Source organism: Phocoena phocoena, chromosome 2 (genome assembly GCF_963924675.1).
Source record: "Phocoena phocoena chromosome 2, mPhoPho1.1, whole genome shotgun sequence".
In the NCBI taxonomy this organism is placed as follows: Eukaryota; Metazoa; Chordata; class Mammalia; order Artiodactyla; family Phocoenidae; genus Phocoena; species Phocoena phocoena.
This window is the reverse complement of record NC_089220.1, coordinates 102,142,899-102,162,805: the sequence shown is the minus strand read 5'-3', so window position 1 is coordinate 102,162,805 and position 19,907 is coordinate 102,142,899. Positions and strand designations below refer to the sequence as shown.

Below are 19,907 nucleotides of genomic sequence, written 5' to 3'. Positions count from 1 at the left end.
AATTCTTCCTTATGAAATAACCTCTGTTAATAAATGTAACAGAATGATAGAAAGTCAGCATTTTGCAACCCGTAATGAAATAATGGATCTAGGCAAGATCATCAAAGCTGCTGAAAGTATTACATGAAATGTTGATGGGGAACTTTATACTGGAAGGATCAGGATGACACCATCTGAAACCTCTAATCAATTTTAACATGCGATGCAACAGAAAGTACACAGCACCACCAAGGAAGAGTTGCTAAATCTAAGCAAGCTTTTAGATCCACCAGTTTGCAGGAAATATGTAGTATATAAAACAAATTAAATGGTATGATGTCAGAAATTGTTCTGAATTCTCCACTAAAAATAAAAAAGTGAGGGATGGGCTTCCCTGGTGGTGCAGTGGTTGAGGGTCCGCCTGACGATGCAGGGGACACGGGTTCGTACCCCACTCCAGGAAGATCCCATATGCCGTGGAGCGGCTGGGCCCGTGAACCATGGCCGCTGAGCCTGCACGTCCAGAGCCTGTGCTCCACAACGGGAGAGGCCACAGCAGTGAAAGGCCCGCATATGGCAAAAACGAAACAAAACAAAACAAAAACTGTCTAATGACTTAAAAAGTGGTTCTAGCAATCACCAAGTCACCAAAGTCTAAGGTGCCTGTGTGAATAAAACTGTTATCAGAAAATCTGGGTACCAATAAGCAATATTTCTAAATTGACATTTATTCAACATTTTATATATGCAAATAAATTAGTAACTTACTTTTAAGACATCTGACTTTTATTTTTGTGTGTGTGGTTTTTAAAAATATTTTTTAAGAGTTTTATTATTAAAAATTAGTTTATAGGGAGGGTGGGAGGGAGACACAAGAGGGAGGATATATGAGGATATATGTATAGGTATAGCTGATTCACTTTGTTATAAAGCAGAAACTAACACACCCTTGTAAAGCAACTATACTCCAATAAAGATGTTTTAAAAAAAAAAAAACTAGTTTAAAACACTGATCTAGGAACCAGAAAACATCAGGAGTACTTGGCTTCAACTTTTGGATTTGTGTTTCTGGAGACAAACAAGGATAATGTCTGAAAATAATGTAATTCTTCCAAGAGAGACAGTTAAAAAACCCACGTGCTACAATTAGTACTAAACAAGATTTAAAAATGAATTACAGAGTTCGCATTTATCTTGACTACTTGAGGATATATGAACTCCTTTCTTCCTAGATAAAAACAAAGATTCAGGCCTATATTTACTCTACTCTCATGCTTCCTACAAATACCAGGTCCTTAGAACTTCTGCTTTACATCACCAACCATCCTGCCTCACCAATTTCAAGCAGAAATTGGACTCTGCTGCTCCTACTCCCAAAACTAGAGTCTTCACATTCTAATTACCTGAGAAAAATGTGAAATGTGACATTAAGCAAGACAATGCCTATTCTCACCTCCCTCTTTCTCAAGAAACCTCAGGGAATGGTTGCTGTAACCTCCTTTCAGCTGCAGGTGATCTCAATTAACTTTTTAAAACAAATATTTGGGTAGGTTATAAAAAATGAACTAACCATAGCTAAGATGAAAATTAAGAACAAAGTTGCTGATTTCAGGGTTCTGGCAAGAATAGAAAAATAAACGTGGAAGAGGAAAGGGTGTCTTGGAAAAGGAAGGGACCCACATAGAAGGAGAGAAGAGGGAGAAATGGCATATCTGCACAGGAGACTAGTAAGTAGGCTTTGTCCTCAACAGGCAGGACATCAGGCAAAGACTAGGAAAGCGCTGTGTCAGTAATTGGAAACCATTATCTTAGCCGTTTAAAAAGCTCTCCCAGCCCCACTTTCCTTACACTTTCACAAGAAATTAATCTTTTACCTCAGTTCAGACTTCACTCAATGCTCACTTCATCAAATTACCTTAAATTACAACAAACTGTAAAAATGGTTTATATGGAACATACACTTCAGAGACTGTACATGAACTTATTCTAGTTAAATATAACATTTACTGTGGTGAGGGGCGCACTCAAGCTAATCATCTATCGATTCATTTTTAACTGATTAATCATAGGCTCTACTGAGCACCGTCAGGACTAAAAGTTTGTGTTCCAGTATTAGAATAAAAGCTACCTCTCAAATGCTTGAAATTATTTTTCCGTTATAAAGAACATGACAAAGGAAGAGTAAACAGTAAGAATAGAGTACTTAAAGGAAAAATAAGCGTTCTTTTTTAGTGACTAGAATTGTTCTTACTATAGTTGAATGTGAAAGAAATCCATCACATAGCTATCTGAAAAGGCACTCATAAAAGTTAAACGTACTAAAGAAGTACTATGGGAAAAAAAACTGTACCATAAATCAACAACTCACAAAATATAATCTGATTATGTATAAAATAAAAACTTTTTCCAAAAAAAACCCCAATAAAACCTCATGCTTTATTTTTGCCAGAAAAATAGAAAATTTTTAAATTTTCTATTTAAAATTTTAGAAATTTTTAAAATTTGTATCTTAGAATTGGGGTCATGGTTTAATACTACAGTTGGTAATTTATCTATATGGCTTAAAAATTAAAGTTAATAGAGCCTCATATTCCTTCTAAATACAATGAAATCACTAAAACGTAGAAGAAAATAAGCACAAACACAATGCAATAGCTTCCGTGCTATTCCGAAACTTAAGAAACAAAATTTTTACCTGAGGGAACAGTTGGATTGTTTTGGTGGTTTTCACTGGTAGAAACAAACAAATCTTCTTCTCCTTCAGTTGATGAGCTGGAAGAGGATTCACTGCTGAGGTCATTCTCACTAGAACTACTAGAACTGGGGAGCAATGCATATTTTCTTCGGGCTAACACTTCTCGTTTTTTCCTCTGCATTAATATCCTCTCTTTTTGTTTCTGTGTCCTCTGGGAGGAATTATTTTTCACAAATCTCTTTCTGCATGGAAGTCTCCTTAATGAACTGCTATGAAAACAGGGTCTTTTCATTAACAATCCTGAAACAGATTCTGTCTCAGTCCGAGGCCACTTATGGGACCGTGCACTATGAGTTCTACTTTTAGCACTCAAAATTGCCTGGGAATGTCTTACAGAGACTTCTTTATCCTCATCTGAAGTCACAGTATCAGAGTCTCCAAAATGTAGACTAGATGAAGGAGAAGAAAGACAATCACTAAAAGAAGAATCGTTATCTTCATCACTTGGTGTTTCTAGGTGTTGTCTCAATCCTAATATTCCCTGGTTCTCTTTAGCACAATTTTGCATGTATGAAGGGCCAGCCTGCTGGCTTTTGCGTTTTTTCCTCACAACAACACTTTTTTCTTGCTCTTGTTGGTTACCATTCATGTCCTTCTCTTGTTTTTGAGAATCATCACACAAATGTGAGAATTCATTCCCCACTTTACTATTAATCATCTCAACTCCTGCAGGAAAACTTCTGGCTGCCCCAATGGGCTCTGGATGCAAGAGGATCCCTTTCAGACTCTCCTGTGTCTTTGGTGCATCAGAAGGAATCTCACTCTTCATATCCACTTTTAAGGTATAGAGCTTGTTATATTCAGGAGTCCATTGAGACATGGGAAACTTTAAGGAAGGCCTAGAAGACACAATAAGATATTAAAAAGATGGTTAATGTGTTTTATTATACTGTTTAAGCAGTTCTCAGATTCCACTGAAAATATCCCTGTAATAGGGCAGAACTGCCTTTTCCTCATCAGAATATAAAATGGCTGTAACGAGTCAATTTTCTCTGATACCTCTTACCCATAAAACTCAATTTTTAGAAATAAAGATTACAGAACATAAGCCTACTTCAAAACTTCTATTAACCAAAAAACTGATCTTACTGTGTATCTTCCTAACTTCAGCAGCATAACATATTTGGTCAAAATCAAACAATTTCTCCAAAACCTATTATAGTAAAAATAGATAAAAAGATTAGAATTCAAAAGACTTTGATTAGTCAACACTGGTTTTCTCCTGGTATCACATTTTAAAGTGATAATTACATCAAATACTTTCTGTACATCTATATGGTTACTATGTTAGATATATTACTATAAACAACGAACTAATATAAATATAGCTTCTCTTTCATGGTTCTTTCCTTCATAGCACTCTAGTCTCTAACGAGAACCTGAACTCACCAATAGACAGTAGGCACAACTACTGCATTTCATAAAGTTTTAGATACATACAGAATGACCAGAGCCAAAACTGAACTGCTGAAGATCATTCAGTTAAAGCAACACAGCAGAGCATAAAATCAGACTTTCTACAGCTAATCTAAGAACCTAAATCATTAAATCTCTGAAATTATGAGCAGCTGAACAAGGGGACTTGAAATTATAGCATCTACATCAACTCAATGTACATATAAGAATGGTGATAATTTAAGGTAGTAAATATAATGACTCAAAATGGAATATACTTATTTAAAAGGTAGTTAATATGACAAATGAAAACCTTTACTAGTGCTAAAAATGATTTAAACAATGTTAACAATTTTAACTTAAGTTTTTATTGAAGTATATAACAAAGACACATGTACTCTAAGTCTATAGCTCGGTGAATTCTCACACATCTATGTAACTAGCTCCAAGATCAAGAAACATAAGATAACCAGCACTCCAGAAATCCCCTTCCAGTCACTCCACCCACCAAGAGCTGTAACCATTAACTTAACTTCTAACACCACAGTTTTGTACTTAACGTGCACTTTGTAAACCACTTCCGAAAAAGAGAGATAAAAAAGATATTTAGTAGCAAGTTTTTTCTTCTCCACAAATGAAACTTACAGGAATAAACAACTTCACAGGTATATATTTTAGTATATAACTATTATCAAATAGATGAACAGATGACAGTAATTAAAAAATGAAACAACCTATTTCTATACGAAGCTATCAAAACCTCTATCTTCTTCAAGGGCAGGTGGTGGTGTATCCAAGATCAGTCATCAAGCCCTGTCTGGATCCACAGTAAAGGAGGAACAAAAAGATGGGTGAACACATGGGTACAGCAATGAGAAACTGTAAGAGGTGGCCAGTCACACAAGGATCACCATAATTAAATGCAAGAAAAAACAGGCCACAACGATAAGGCACAGGTATATGTGATTCAAGATTTAAGCTGGTCCCACTAGGATAGCTATAATAAAAAATACAGATAACAGCAAGTGCTGGCAAGGAAGTAAAGAAAATGGAACCCTCATACATTGCTGGTGGGAATGTAAAATGGTGTATACACTTTGGGAAAGTAGTTTGGCAGTTCCTCAAAAGATTAAACACAGAGTTATCATATGATCCAGCACTTCCACTCCAAGGTATACACCCAAGAGAAATAAAAACATACATCCATACAAAAATTTATACACAAATATTCATAACACCATTAGAGCCACTAGTAAGAGCCAAAAAGTGTAAACAACATAAATGTCCATCAACTGATGAAAAAATAAATCCACAAAATGGATTAATACTCAGTAATCAAAAGAAATGAAGTACTGATTCATGTTACAACATGATACGAACCTCAAAAACACTATGCTAAGTTAAAAAAAGGTCAAAAAACCCACAAATTTTAAGATTCCTTTGATGGTTGTTCAACTCAGTGAATATTATGAAAACCACTGAGTTCAATACACTTAAAGAGAGACTTGTATGGTATGTGAATTATATCTCGATAAAGCTGTTGCCAAAAAGTCAAGACGTAAAGTATCATAATTATCTGGGCATCAGATAATTATGAACCCCTCTTTTGATTCACATCAAAAAAATCATGTCATTTGAAAAAATCTGGGGTTCTTCTAGAAGTCATGTCTCCCAGGAGCTGTGCTGAGTTGGATCTCTGAGGAAACAGTCTTCATATGCTGAAGAAAAAAAGTGTCTTAGACTCCTCATCCTTAATTACTAAGTCACCCTCTGGGCCTTGGTAATGGAGATCCTGAGAGGCAATAAAAACTTGCCAAAAGAACAAATAAATTATGAGACCAGGAATATGTAAGTGAATTTACAAAGAAGTGATTCATAGCATAATTTACTAAACTCAATTTCTTTTCCATCAGTTTATGCCCCAAAGCCAAAATAATGAACTCTTTATGGTTAACTCTGCTCTGGTTTTTGGTAAATTCTGTCTGCCCCATTCAAGGCAGGGAGGGAATAAGGGAGAATGGTGGTGTATAATGTGGTGTGTGGTATGTGCATTTGTATACCAGTAACTGTTCTCTGCGTTGTCATGCAGTCCTTAGATGCAATATTAACATCCTTATAACCTGAGATGTTCCCACCAGGGGAGTACAAATGTATGCTCTATTTTGAACTAAGAAAAAGAAGAGAAGCAAGGTCATGTAAAGAAATAAATACCAATACTATATTCTTTTAACTAAAAAAGCAACAAGATTAACACAAAGGATCAATAAAGAATGTTCTGAACTATTTGCTATTTGATAAATTCAAATCAGTCTTTTATTTCTTTTTTAAAAATTTTTTATTTTATTTATTTATTTTTGCAGTACGCGGGCCTCTCACTGCTGTGGCCTCTCCCGTTGTGGAGCACAGGCTCCGGACGCGCAGGCCCAGCGGCCATGGCTCACAGGCCCAAGCCGCTCTGCTGCATGTCGGATCCTCCCGGACCCGGGCACGAACCCGCGGCCCCTGCATTGGCAGGAAGACTCAACCACTGCGCCACCAGGGAAGCCCTAGTCTTTTATTTCTGTAAAAATTACTGGCTGACCTAATTTACAAAGGAGGCAAGTTTGCACTAGATACATCCATCTCCTTGGCCACATTATGAATGGTTTGATATTATACAGTGTTTCAATACTGAAACCATAACACTAGTCCCTCTTCGTACTGGTTTGATCCAATCATTTTATTGCTATAACAGCAGCATACCATTTACTCCTGACAGACGATAGTTTAGGATACACAACTAGTAAATCTTGCATGAAAAAAAGCACAACAGCAGGCTTCGCTGGTGGCGCAGTGGTTGAGAGTCCGCCTGCCGATGCAGGGGACACGGGTTTGTGCCCCGGTCCGGGAAGATCCCATATGCCGCGGAGCAGCTGGGCCCGTGAGCCATGGCCGCTGAGCCTGCGCGACCGGAGCCTGTGCTCCGCAACGGGAGAGGCCACAACAGTGAGAGACCCGCATACCGCAAAAAAAAAAAAAAAAAGCACGACAGCTAAAAAGGCTAACTTTCAGAACTAAAAATTAGGGTTAGGATTTGGCAATTTACATTATAAATTAAGCTTACATGAGGGTATAAGCTTAATAAGGGGGGTAAAAACCCATTAAGATTACCAATACAACTTTCAGGAACTGTACTTCTAAACTGTAATACAGTTTAGAAACAGTCACTATTATTAGTATGAACCTTCACTACCAAAGGTAAATATACTTTTTTATGATTAACACAATAGTTTAAATTTTGAATTTTTTAAATAATTAATTTTACAGAACTCTAAAAGAACAAGATTTTAAAAGAAATGTATAAGATAATTTTGAATCTTCTACAAAAGTTTTAGAGGTTTTCAGAAAATGAACAGAAATATGTTTGCTGTTTATCTTCTTTCATATAATTACATGGAAAAAATTAATACTTGTGCCACAGGCATGTTTTAAACCTTTTCTCTTTCACTGATATTTATTTTACTTTGTGCCAGTTTAAGAATATTTAATCAATTGCCTGACAGAATACTTTCCTATTATTTAAATACTTTATAAAAACCACTACTTATAGCTAGATAATATAGACAGTATACTTTACATATTCCAAATAATGAAAATTCCATTAGTAAGAAAGAACAGTACCAACAGAGTGAAAAGGCAATCTACAGAATAGGAGAAAATGTTTGTAAATCATACATCAGATAAGGGATTGGTATGAAGAATATATAAAGAACTCCTGGAACTCAACAACAACAAAAAACAAACGACCCAATTAAAAATTAACTAAGGACTTGAATAGTCATTTTTCCAAAGAAGATATACAATAAGCACGTGAAATAAGCACACGTGCCGATAAGCACATGAAAATATGCTCAATGACTTCACTAACCATTACGGAAGTGTAAGTCAAAAATATGAGATACACTTCACACCCATTAGGAAGGCTATTATCAAAAAAACTCAAAATAGCAAGTGTCAGTAAGGATGCACAAAAACTGGAACCCTTACGATGGTGGGAACATAAAATGGTGCAGTAGCTCTGGAAAAGGGTATGGCAATTCCTAAAACAATTAACACAGAATTAGTGTAGGATCTAGCAATTCCATTTCTGGTATATACCTAAAAGAAAGCAGAGACTTGAACAGATATTTCCGCACACACGTTCATAGCAGCATTATTCACAACAGCCAAAAGGTGGAAGCATCCTACGTGTCCAATGACAGATGAATGGATAAACAAAACGTGGTACACATACAACGGAATATTCAGCTTTAGAAATTTAGGAAGGAATCCACAGAAAAACCTGCACACATATGTTTACAGCAGCTTTATTCATAATTGGCAAAACTTGGAACCAAGATATCCTTCAGGAGGTTAATGGATAAACTGTGGTTTACCCAGACAACTGAATATTATTCAGTGCTAAAAAGAAAGAAGTTATCAAGTGATGAAAAGACATGGAAGTACCTTAAATGCATTATTATTAAGTGAAAGAAGCCAACCTGAAAAGGCTACATTGTGTATGATTTCAACTATTTAACATTCTGGAAAAGGTAAAACTATGGAGAAAATCAGTGGTTGCACATCAGTGGTTGTAGGGCAGGGGCTGGGGGAGGGGGAACAATGAATAGGTAGACCACAGAGGATTTTTAGGGCAGTGAAAATACTCCGATATTATGATGATGACTATATGCCATTATACATTTGTCTAAACCCACAGAAGGTACAACACCAAGAGTGAACCCTAAGGTAAACCATGAACCTTTGAGTGATTACGATGGGTCAATTTAGGTTCGTCCTTGGTTAAAAAAAAAGAAAAGTATCTTTTGATGACATATTGATAATGGGGAAGGCTATGCATACGTGGGGGCAGAAAGTATAAGAGGAATCTCTAAACCTCCCTTTCAATTTTGTTGTAAACCTAAAACTGCTCTAAAAACAAAAAGTTTTAAAAAAAAGGAAATTCTGACACATGCTACAACATGAACGGACCTTGAGGACATTAAGTGAAATAAGCCAGTCACAAAAGGTCAAATAGTATGAGTCCACTTATATAAGGTACATAGAGTAGTCAAATTCATAAAGACAGAAAGTAGAATGGTGGTTGCCAGGGACTAGGGGGAGGGGGAAGGGGAGTTAGTGTTACATGGGTACAGAGTTTCGGTTGGAGAGTACAAAAAAGTTCTGGACATGAATGGTGATGATGGTTGTACAGCAATGTGAATGTATTTAATGCCAAACCATATACTTAAAATTGGTTAAGGGCTTCCCTGGTGGCGCAGTGGTTGAGAGTCCGCCTGCCGATGCAGGGGACACAGGTTCGTGCCCCGGTCCGGGAAGATCCCACATGCCGCGGAGCAGCTGGGCCCGTGTGCCACGACTACTGAGCCTGCGCGCCTAGAGCCCGCGTGCCACAATTGCTGGGGCCCGTGCGCCTAGAGCCTGTGCTCGGGAACGAGAGAAGCCACAGCAATGAGAAGCCCGCGCACCTCAACGAAGAGTAGCCCCCCCGCTCACTGCAACTAGAGGAAGCCCGTGCGCAGCATAGAAGACCCAGTGCAGCCAAAAATAAATAAATAAAATAAATTAAAAAAAAAAAAAATTGGTTAAAATAGTAAATTTTATATTATGTGTAATTTACCACCACACACACACAAAACAATCCCTACACATTTAATCCTGTTGTGGTATCTGTTTCTCAAAGGACCTGGACTAACACACACTTCATTTAAAGAACCAATCTCGGGCTTCCCTGGTGGCGCAGTGGTTGAGAGTCCGCCTGCCGATGCAGGGGACACAGGTTCGTGCCCCGGTCCGGGAGGATCCCACATGCCGCAGAGCGGCTGGGCCCGTGAGCCATGGCCGCTGGGCCTGTGTGTCCGGAGCCTGTGCTCCGCAACGGGAGAGGCCACAGCAGTGAGAGGCCCACGTACCGAAAAAAAAAAAAACACCAAAAAAATCCAAAAGAACCAATCTCTTTTCCCCACCACTCTATATCACATCCTGATTTCTGTAAAGTAATTGACTTGCCAATTAAATGAAATTATCTCATTATTTACTGTACATTGTACAAGTTCCCTGACTAGAATGGAAGTTCAAAGAAAGCAGAAACCTTGTCTGTCCTATTCACTGCCTGACTTGTACTAATTAAAACAGGTGACTGGGAAGCAGCTGCATAACACAGGGAGATCAGCTCAGTGCTTTGTGACCACCTAGAGGGGTGGGATAGGGAGGGTGGGAGGGAGACGTAAGAGGGAAGAGATATGGGAACATATGTATACATACAGCTGATTCACTTTGTTATAAAGCAGAAACTAACACAACATTGTAAAGCAATTATACGCCAATAAAGATGTTAAAAAAAACCAAACAGGTGACTGGCACATAGTAGGCACTCAGTGAATATTTTTAAATTGGATTAATCAGTAAAAGAATGCATGGATAAAAGTAAAAAATGACTGCTGTATTTTTTGCTTGGGTAACTAAGAATATGATGATACCAATCACTTAGCTAGGAAAGAGGAGAATATGAAGAATGAGAATAATAGTAATAACAAAATTATGTAATAATTATGTCTAAGACTTCTTGAACATTTACCATGGCCCAATTTTCAGGTACAGAGGCTCTAGAACGACAGAAGACATTTATCTTATATTTGGGAGTCCAATAAGCCCTTAAAGTAGAGAAACTGATCTCAAAAGGGAACAGTAGGGAAATAAGAGATTTTTCTACTCTATAAAATTGGCAAACCTGATCTACATTGCTGCTTCTCAATGTATAGTAAGTATTAAATAGTGTTAAACAGTATTAAATACTGGTTGCATCTTCCAGAAAGTCTGCAGAGACCACTTTTAATGTCTCTGAGGGCATCAAGGTCCAAGGTTAAAAAATAAATCTTCAGGGACTTCCCTGGCAGTCCAGTGGTTAAGACCCCGCACTCCCAACGCAGGGGGCCCAGGTTCAATCCCTGGTGAGGGAACTAGATCCCGCATGCTGCAACTAAAAGATCTCACATGCTGCAACTAAAGACCCTGCATGCTGCAACTAAGGAGCCCACATGCTGCAACTAAGGCCCAGAACAGCCAAATAAATAAATAAATAATGAATTTTAAATAAATAAATAAATAAATCTTCAAACCAGAGAATTGGCTGGATTCAGTCATATACATGTTTTATTTGCCCTGCACAACTCAGGGGGGAAAAAAAGAAAAAAGAAAAATAACTGATAGTTAATGGTGAAACACTATAGGCATTCTCACTAAAATCAAGAAGAAAAAATGGTTTTAATCATTGTATAACACTGTGCTGGAAAGACTAAAGTCATTCAAACAAGAGAATGGACATAAATTTTAAAAAGGAAGTGATTTTTTTATCATTATTTGCAAATGACATTAACAGATGAGAACAGGAAAACCACTGGAAACAGTAAGACAGGACAGGTACATGTATGTTTACCAAAATAATACTCCAAAATCAATGACTTTCCTTTAAATAAACAGTAGCTAGTTAGAAAATATTACAGAATAACAAAAATAAACCACTCACTATAGAGGTGAAAAGATTTGATACCTAGTATCAAATTTAACAAGAGACACACAGGACCTATAAGAAACAACTACTATCATGTCAATTATGCAAAAATTAATGGGAAATTTTCTTCAACTATAAAATAAGGGAAACTAGCATTCCAATTCTCTTCACCTTCAAAAATTCTGTTATCTATCTATCTATCTGTTATCTATCTATCTATCTATCTATCTGTTATCTATCTATCTATCTGTTATCTATCTATCTATCTATCTGTTATCTATCTATCTATCTATCTATCTGTTATCTATCTATCTCTAGCATACTGTAGTTCATAGTTTTACGTTAAGCAGCTCAGAATTTCTCCTTACTTTTCCAAGTAAAATCTTGAAACCCTCTGAGTAGAGAAAGGGAAGGACAGGGAGTCTCACTGGAGGGCTCCGTGTTGATATAAAAGGGAGTATCCTATTATTTGCTAGAGTCACAGGTCAGTCTTAGGGTTGCATTTCAAAGTAAGTGAACTAAGAAGGATTTATATGGAGAGTGAAAGGATTGAGACCTAAATCCAGAGACGTTTACTCTACTCCTTAACCTAAACAGATATCCGTAGAGACAATGACTTGAGAGGAAGTGGACATGGGATATCCAGCCTCCATTCCATGTTGCTCTGGACATTATTACTCATGGTATTAAAAGGAATGAAGGTACAGTACAATGGAGTTTAGAACTATCAGACTCCTGAAGTTGCCTTATGAGAGGTCTGCCCAGGATCACTATCTCTCCTGAAAGGGTAAAAAGGAACCAAGAAGCACAGAAAGCACCCAGTTCACATTTAGAGTTCCCATGGGTTGATTATTTCATCGAAGGCTTACTCTGTGAATGTAGAATTTTTGTGCCCCACCATCCCAGTACAAACTTGACCTCAAATGACTTAGGGTAGAGAACTAGCTGATTAACCAAACCACCAAGAGGAAGACTTCAAAAAAAGAAATCTTCTATCTCCAAAATATTCTAGGAAGCTAGAAAATAAAGACAGTACAATAATAATCAAAAAAGCTATAGTGAATCTAAGGACTTTGGGAAAATATTACGGAAAAAAAAACACTCAAAGGATACTGAGTGAAAGGGAAGGTGATTATCCACATTTAAGTGGGATCACTGACAAAAAGGAGTAAATAGTCAAGCAAAGGTAAGTGTTATTCATTTGTGTACTAAAAAAATCTGGGTTCAAGTCTCTACCCCTGACTATCTGTGTAACCTAGGGCATATTACTTAAACTAACACTGTTTCCCCTCTATAAAATTGGGACAATAACAGTATCTACCTCGTAAAAGTGCTTTAACAGTTAAATGAGAGTACCTATCAGAGTGCCTGGCACAATGGCTGTTACTAATTCCTTTTCTACAGTTACACATATAAGGCATACAATGTTTAAGGCCTTCCCTTATATACCTAGAAATAAATGAAGTCCTCAGAGTCAAAGAAGGGCATAAACTCGACTGTTCCTGCAGAACCTTAAAGTACAGAAATAAAGGCCTAAGATTCTTTCACACAAAATGTATGAAAGCAAATAATTCTAGACTCTCCTTTACTATGGAGGATTAGTTTGGGGAGCTGGATGTTTCAGCTGCCCCATTTCTAATACTAGACATTATACTTTTGGAAAAAGAGAAATTAAATATCTGTCTAATAATAGGTTTCTATTACTCAATGAACTTAATGATTTTCTTGTTCGTCTTGTTTAAAGTACTCTAAAATCCCTAAGTATTAGTCATCAAAGAAAAACACAACTAGCATCTATTTAGGTCTCCTATGAGTACAAACTGGGTGGAGTTCAATATATTATAGAGAGTCTGCTGCTCTAGTCATGATTGTGTTATTATCATGGCCAGGAGCAAAATGAAGGGTGTATCTATCCTGGCAAGCCTGAAGAGTAACTGGCAGTCAGTTTCAACTAGTTAGTAAGGCAGTATTACAATTATAGGGTACAATGCACAAATATCTAACATTTCTGGCCTGGACTTTGGAATTTATATTACAACATGAAATATAAAGATATTGCTAATTATCTATTATATTAAATATATTCTATCATGAAAATATGAAAGAATCAACCAAAAAAGGCTTATATCCGAAAAACTACAAAACTGTACAACACAATCCTCGTAAGTGGACAGACACTTCATTTCTGAATGAGCAAACACTCCAAATCGGCTCTGTTACAAATTAGAAGATACAAATTTTAAAAATATAAAACATAAATACCATCACCATAGACATCTTGGGCCTTTAAAAACATCATATATTTTTTTAATAGTCTAAAGACATATATGTAAAGATTAATTCAAAGTCATACTGTTTACATTCAGTTTCTCATCATTTTGTTCACTGAAAATTTCAAATAATTTTGAAACATTTCAACATTTAATTAAAAATAACAACGATACAGTTATATGTATAACTGAGGAGGGTAGAAGTGAAAGGGAAAATTTGAATTCAAACTTTTTTTCCTTTTTTAAAATCAAGCATTAATTTTTATAACAAAGATAAAATTAGGTACATCTTGTTATCACTTATATGTGGAATCTAAAAAATAAAACAAATGAATGAATATAATAAAACGGAAATAGACTCACAGATATAGAGAACAAACTACTGGTTACCAGTGGGGAGAATGAAGGAGGGGAGGCAAGATAGGAGTAGGGGATTAAGAGGCACAAACTACTACATATAAAATAAACAAGCTACAAGGATATATTGTACAACACAGGGAAATATAGCCATTATTTTATAATAACTTTAAATGCAGTATAACCTATAAAAATATTGAACCACTATGAAACCAATACACCTGAAACCAATAAAATATGGTAAATAAACTAACTATACTTCAATTAAAAATTCAGGGTATATGCATAAAATAAGCTGCTATGCAGCCTTTAAAAATGAGGTAGGTGGGCTTCCCTGGTGGCGCAGTGGTTGATGCAGGGGACACGGGTTCGTGCCCCAGTCCAGGAAGATCCCACATGCCGCGGAACAGCTAGGCCCGTGAGCCATGGCCGCTGAGCCTGCGTGTCCGGAGCCTGTGCTCCGCGATGGGGGAGGCCACAACAGTGAGAGGCCCGCGTACCGCAAAAAAAAAAATAAATAAATAAGGTAGGCTCTGTACAAACTGATAATTTTTTTAAAGCAGGTTGCAAATAAGTGTTATAATGCATGGGGAAAATACAGAAAAATATATACTTAGTTTGGGACTGAAACTGTAAGGTGGAGACTTAGAGCACTGGGTTAGGAGCATTTATCTTTAGTGTTACAAATTTCTGCATGGTTTGAATTTTTTATAAAATGATCATTTGCCACTTCTGAAATCAAAGTACAAGAAGTTGTTAAAGGAGTAAAAAAAAATAACTGAATATATTTTATTTTTCCTCTGGACTAGGACACAACTTTGTTAGTAGCAGATTACTATATAAATCAAATATATGATAGTATGATTTTTATGAGAATCTTGGCTAAGCATAAAATTCCTCCTTAGTGACCAGAAATGACCACCAGTGCTGGACAGCTTAATGAGAGAATAGGGCAGAAACTGATAGCATCTAATTGTTAGCAAATCTGAATGAAGTTGTCAAATTTGAGAGCTGATTATGCTTTTTAGTTACTGATACTAGTCTACCTAGGCACGCTGTTTCTGAACTTATCTGTATGAAGAAATTTTCATGCTTGGAAAGTAATAATCTATCATCAAATAATCTTTACCAATGAAAGTACAATAATTATTATAGTTAAGTGAAAAGTGCCCATAAAAAGTCAAAAAAATGTTCAAGGAAAACAAACCTCCACAATCTTTCGTTCTTCACAGTTTTTCAAATGATCAATCTGCCAACTTTCAAAAAGCTTCAAATTCACAAATTTGAAGTGAATTGAGAGTTCTTTCTTTTTTAAAGTGATAGAGGCCAACATAAAGACAATATTTTTATTTTATATGTGGAAAGATGTCTGCTTTAACTTGCCTAATTTCTTATCAAAATTTAATAATCTGCAAGAGCTAAATGTAGAATTAAACCATACTGCTAAATAAGATCTGACATCTTTACCAGAGTACATTTAACATTCTGAACTAATTTTTGTTAATAATTTTAAGTGATTTGGTCTTTTACTTACGAATAAACAGTCACATATGTTGAATGATGCTAAAGTAGTAAGGAGAAATGAAATCAAAAATACAAAAATAAAAATTGTGGCTTATGCAAGACTCTTTGAAGTCACAAAGAGTCACAACCTCAACGAAGCAGTGAGCACATCCTTGTGAGAAGCAGGAAAGACTATTTGAAATAGGTAGGGTGGAACCAAATGATGGTGGGCTGAAAAAGTCAAGATGAAAATTTCTGACTGATACAGTATATGCCTAGTCATTCAATTAGTTCTGGAATAACTACAAGCCTATGTCAAAGGCAAATGCAATAACCAACTTAAAGTGGACACACAAGAATCACTACCTATGAGGGCTTTGTGGATCTGTGGGCAGAGATATAAATAAGATATAGGGTCTTATCTTTCAAGAAGTTCATAATTTAGTACGACAAAAAGAACATAAAAGACCCAAAATACAGAATGCTATGAATAATGATATAAATAAAAGCACTCTCTATAGAACACAAAGGAGAAAGCATGTGGTGTCTCTGGTAAAGGATTCATATAGAAGGTGACATCTAAGTCAAACCATGCAGTATGCAGGTGATGGCAGGCAGAGAAAATCCTTCATTTCAAACAATGCTGAGACACGGCAAAGAATGACAGTATCAAAGTACTCTGATGTTTGGGGTGTGGGGGTTTCTTTGGTTTTGTTTTTTAGTGGGAGAGACTAAGCTAGAGTCAAATCATCAAAAAGTGAGGGATAATGTTTCTACTTAACACAGTTTAGATTGAAGGTGGCACTAACAGCAAGAGGCTGGAGAGAAAGCAGAGAGACCAGGGAGAAGGCTTTGCAGCGGTGGGGGCAAAAGGTGGTTTTAGGGTTGGAGGGTGGTGTGAAGGAAGGAGAACTTGTTTACCAAATCAAGGGCTGCATCCCCAGAATTGACCAAACTTGAGCCAAAACACCAAAATATGACCCTGAAGCTGTCTCCATTTTTTCAGAGCACTGCTCAACAAGTGAGCTAGAACCACAAACTGCAGAACACTACAGAATTATGCCATTTTGGAATGAATGCTGTTTCTTCCTGGTACCACACTTGGCCTTAAACTTTATACCCCCTAAATGAAAAAAACAAGAAACAAAAAACAAAAAAAAACCTTCGTACTCCCACCCAAAAAAATACTCATGTTAAAATATGGTATCTTTCATAATTAAGTAACTTATAATTCCCTTGCATAAAATACTCTTCAGGTTTTATCATGTTGTTGAAATAACTCCCCTTTTCTCTTTCTGTAAGGCAGTAAAAAATACTCCATTTATTTGGAAGTCAGATTTCCAACAACTTCAACTCTTGGGAACAGAGCCTAAAGGAAAATGATTCTACGAAGGTTCAAAATAATTGTCAGAAAGGCCACATGCAATTCAATGCTCAGAGACTATTATTTTATATTTAATAGTAATAAGCTTAGTTGTCTGATTACAGGTACAACAGATGGAATACTGGTGGCAGCACCTAATAATTAAAAGATAGAAGAACTAAGCCACTTGTCCCAATGACTAAAAAGTCAGCAGTTTGCCTAGATTAAATAACGTTATTTATGCTTACTTGTCTGATTACAGGTATAACAGATGGAATACTGGTGGCAGCACCTAATAATTAAAAGATAGAAGAACTAAGCCACTTGTCCCAATGACTAAAAAGTCAGCAGTTTGCCTAGATTAAATAACATTATTTATGTAGACAGATTCTGAGGGCAACACTGTAATAAGCAAGGAATAAAAGCTGATGTTCAGAATCATGATTCTGAGCCATCCAGGGGACAGACTGTTCTCAGTAAAATAAACAAGCATACAGCATGGTTTAGACATATTTATAATAATATGGTTAAAAATTTTTAGTTGCTTACCATGGGTTAACATGGTAACACGTCAATTGTGACTAACAATATTATCTCAATTTTTATTGAGAATGTACAAATAAGATGACAATGTCAATGGTACAAAAAAACGCATATAAATTCACAAAAATGGTAAAAGAATAAAATATACAAAACACCTGCAAAATATGAAACTATATTCCTAATATGCAAAGTTTCTTCAAACTGACAAGAAGGAAAACATATGTGAATTCTACCTATAATGTTTTACTTACTTTTATTCTTTTTTTTTTGAGAAATTTATAAAGAGAAATAACCAAATAGGAAAAAAAAGAAAAAAAGGAGAGAGATTCAGATTTGTTATTTAAAAACGCTGGTCCCTAGTGGGTGTCAGATCTAAATTGCTGAATATAAGTAGGAGGACAAAGGCTGAAGTATAGAATTTTTTAAAAATTAGAAATTAAGTTCAGAAAACCTTGTGAATATCACTGGCTCTTTCTTCAACTGTTATGACAAAGATGAACTCTGCTATTCTTTGACTAAAACCTTTTCTTAGAGCTACAGTTGCTATTTCAAATCAGGTTTTCCAAGAGAATTCAAGAACAAACTCTTTCCTTGATCCAGATCCATTCATTTTCTAAAATACTTAGTAAAGTTTCAAGGCAGTAATAGATTAAAAGCTCCAATTTCCATTACTTGCAACCAAACTCCAGCAAAAGCAATTGGAAAGAGGCTCCAACCTCCCTAATCTTTTACCTGCCCTGACAGTCTACAAATCATTTGTAAATGACTTGTATGTTTAAAAACAAAAAATTTCAGCATTATGGAAAAGAAAGGTAAGGCTGGAATAACAGCAGTTATGGCAAAATAATATTATTGATGATGACAGCAATAATGATGATGATAATAATGGAGAGGAACAGGCCCAAGGAAGCCTGAAATTCCTGTTAGCAGAAGTTCTCAAACACACTTCTTTGTCCATGGAAGGTTTCCTGATGACACCCTTCCTTTCTGCATCCAAAGAGAGTTCATCTTTTCTGAAATTCAGAATAAAACAGAAGAACCTAATGACTCTTCCCCATTTGCCTGCCCTAAACCAAGCATACATTCCTTAAAGCTTTCTGACTTTAACTTTTCTTTTTTTAAACACTTAGAAGTACTTTTAAAAATCTGCTTTTATGACTCCACAGCAGAAGACAAAGTCAACAAACACAGATACTATCAAGTACTATGATACAAATGTGTGATGCTATAACCACGCTACCATTCATCCAAATATTCAGACTTTCCACATTGTGCACAGGAATTGAGTCAAGAAAAGGGCACTAGGACCCAGCACCCAGATTCTGATTTTTAATATCATTCTTCAACAAAAGGAATCAGGGCTCCTTGGAGGAATGGCTGATACTAGAACTGTGGCAAGAAAAACAGATGAGCCTGGAGCATCTTACAGTACCAAAAAGTAAAGGACACAAAACACAAAAGAACAGAGGCATGTCAAAGGGACACTGGAGCCAACCTGCAAGAGCTCCTAATGGCCAAAGCTAGAACAGTTGTGGCAACAAAATAAATAACAGTACTGAATTCAAACTCAAAGTATGAAATAAATACCCATTTAGTCCACACTGATATAAACAAATGATTAAATAAGTGGGAGTGAAAAGACAGAAGAATTCCAAATGATTATTGTAGATACATCCCTTCCAGAAGGTAGAACTTTGAACAATTTGTCCCCCTTTAATGACTTGCTTCCAAAAAAAAAAACAGAAAGACTAACAGGGAAGGACAGGAACTTTACTGTGGCGAAAGCTGGCAAACCCTACCTTGACCAGGTGATCAAGGTTAATATCATCAATCACAAGTCATGATGCTAACAAGGGCACTTCACCTCTGTGGTATTCTTCCCGGAATCCACAACCCGAGTCAAACCAATGAGAAAAATATTAGACAAACCCAAACTGAGGGACATTCTACAAAACACCTGATAAGCACTCCTCAAAACTGTTAAAGTCATGACAAACAAGGAAAGAAAAACTGTGAGAGCACAGGAGACTACAATCAAGTAATGTACTAATGTTGGTTTCTTAGTTGTGATAGATGTACAATAGCTAAGATGTTAACAATAGGAGAAACGGTGACAGATTTATGGGAATTCTGTGTACTATCTTTGCAACTTTTCTGTAAATGAAAAACTGTAAAATAAAAACTTTTTTTAAG

General features: G+C 36.3%; 1 protein-coding gene across 5 annotated transcripts in view; it reads right to left on the bottom strand.

Annotated features, from left to right (window-relative positions):
* RNF111 (ring finger protein 111) overlaps positions 1-19,907 on the bottom strand; it is an 81,710-nt gene that overhangs the window by 43,551 nt on the left and 18,252 nt on the right. For 4 of the 5 annotated variants that reach the window (XM_065901200.1, XM_065901206.1, XM_065901216.1 and 1 more), the window contains exon 1: positions 2,675-3,554. In XM_065901200.1, coding sequence (XP_065757272.1) covers positions 2,675-3,554 — 880 coding nt within the window. Of the gene's footprint in view, positions 1-2,674; positions 3,574-19,907 lie in introns of those variants that run through there. The other variant, XM_065901212.1, reaches the window with a different exon arrangement.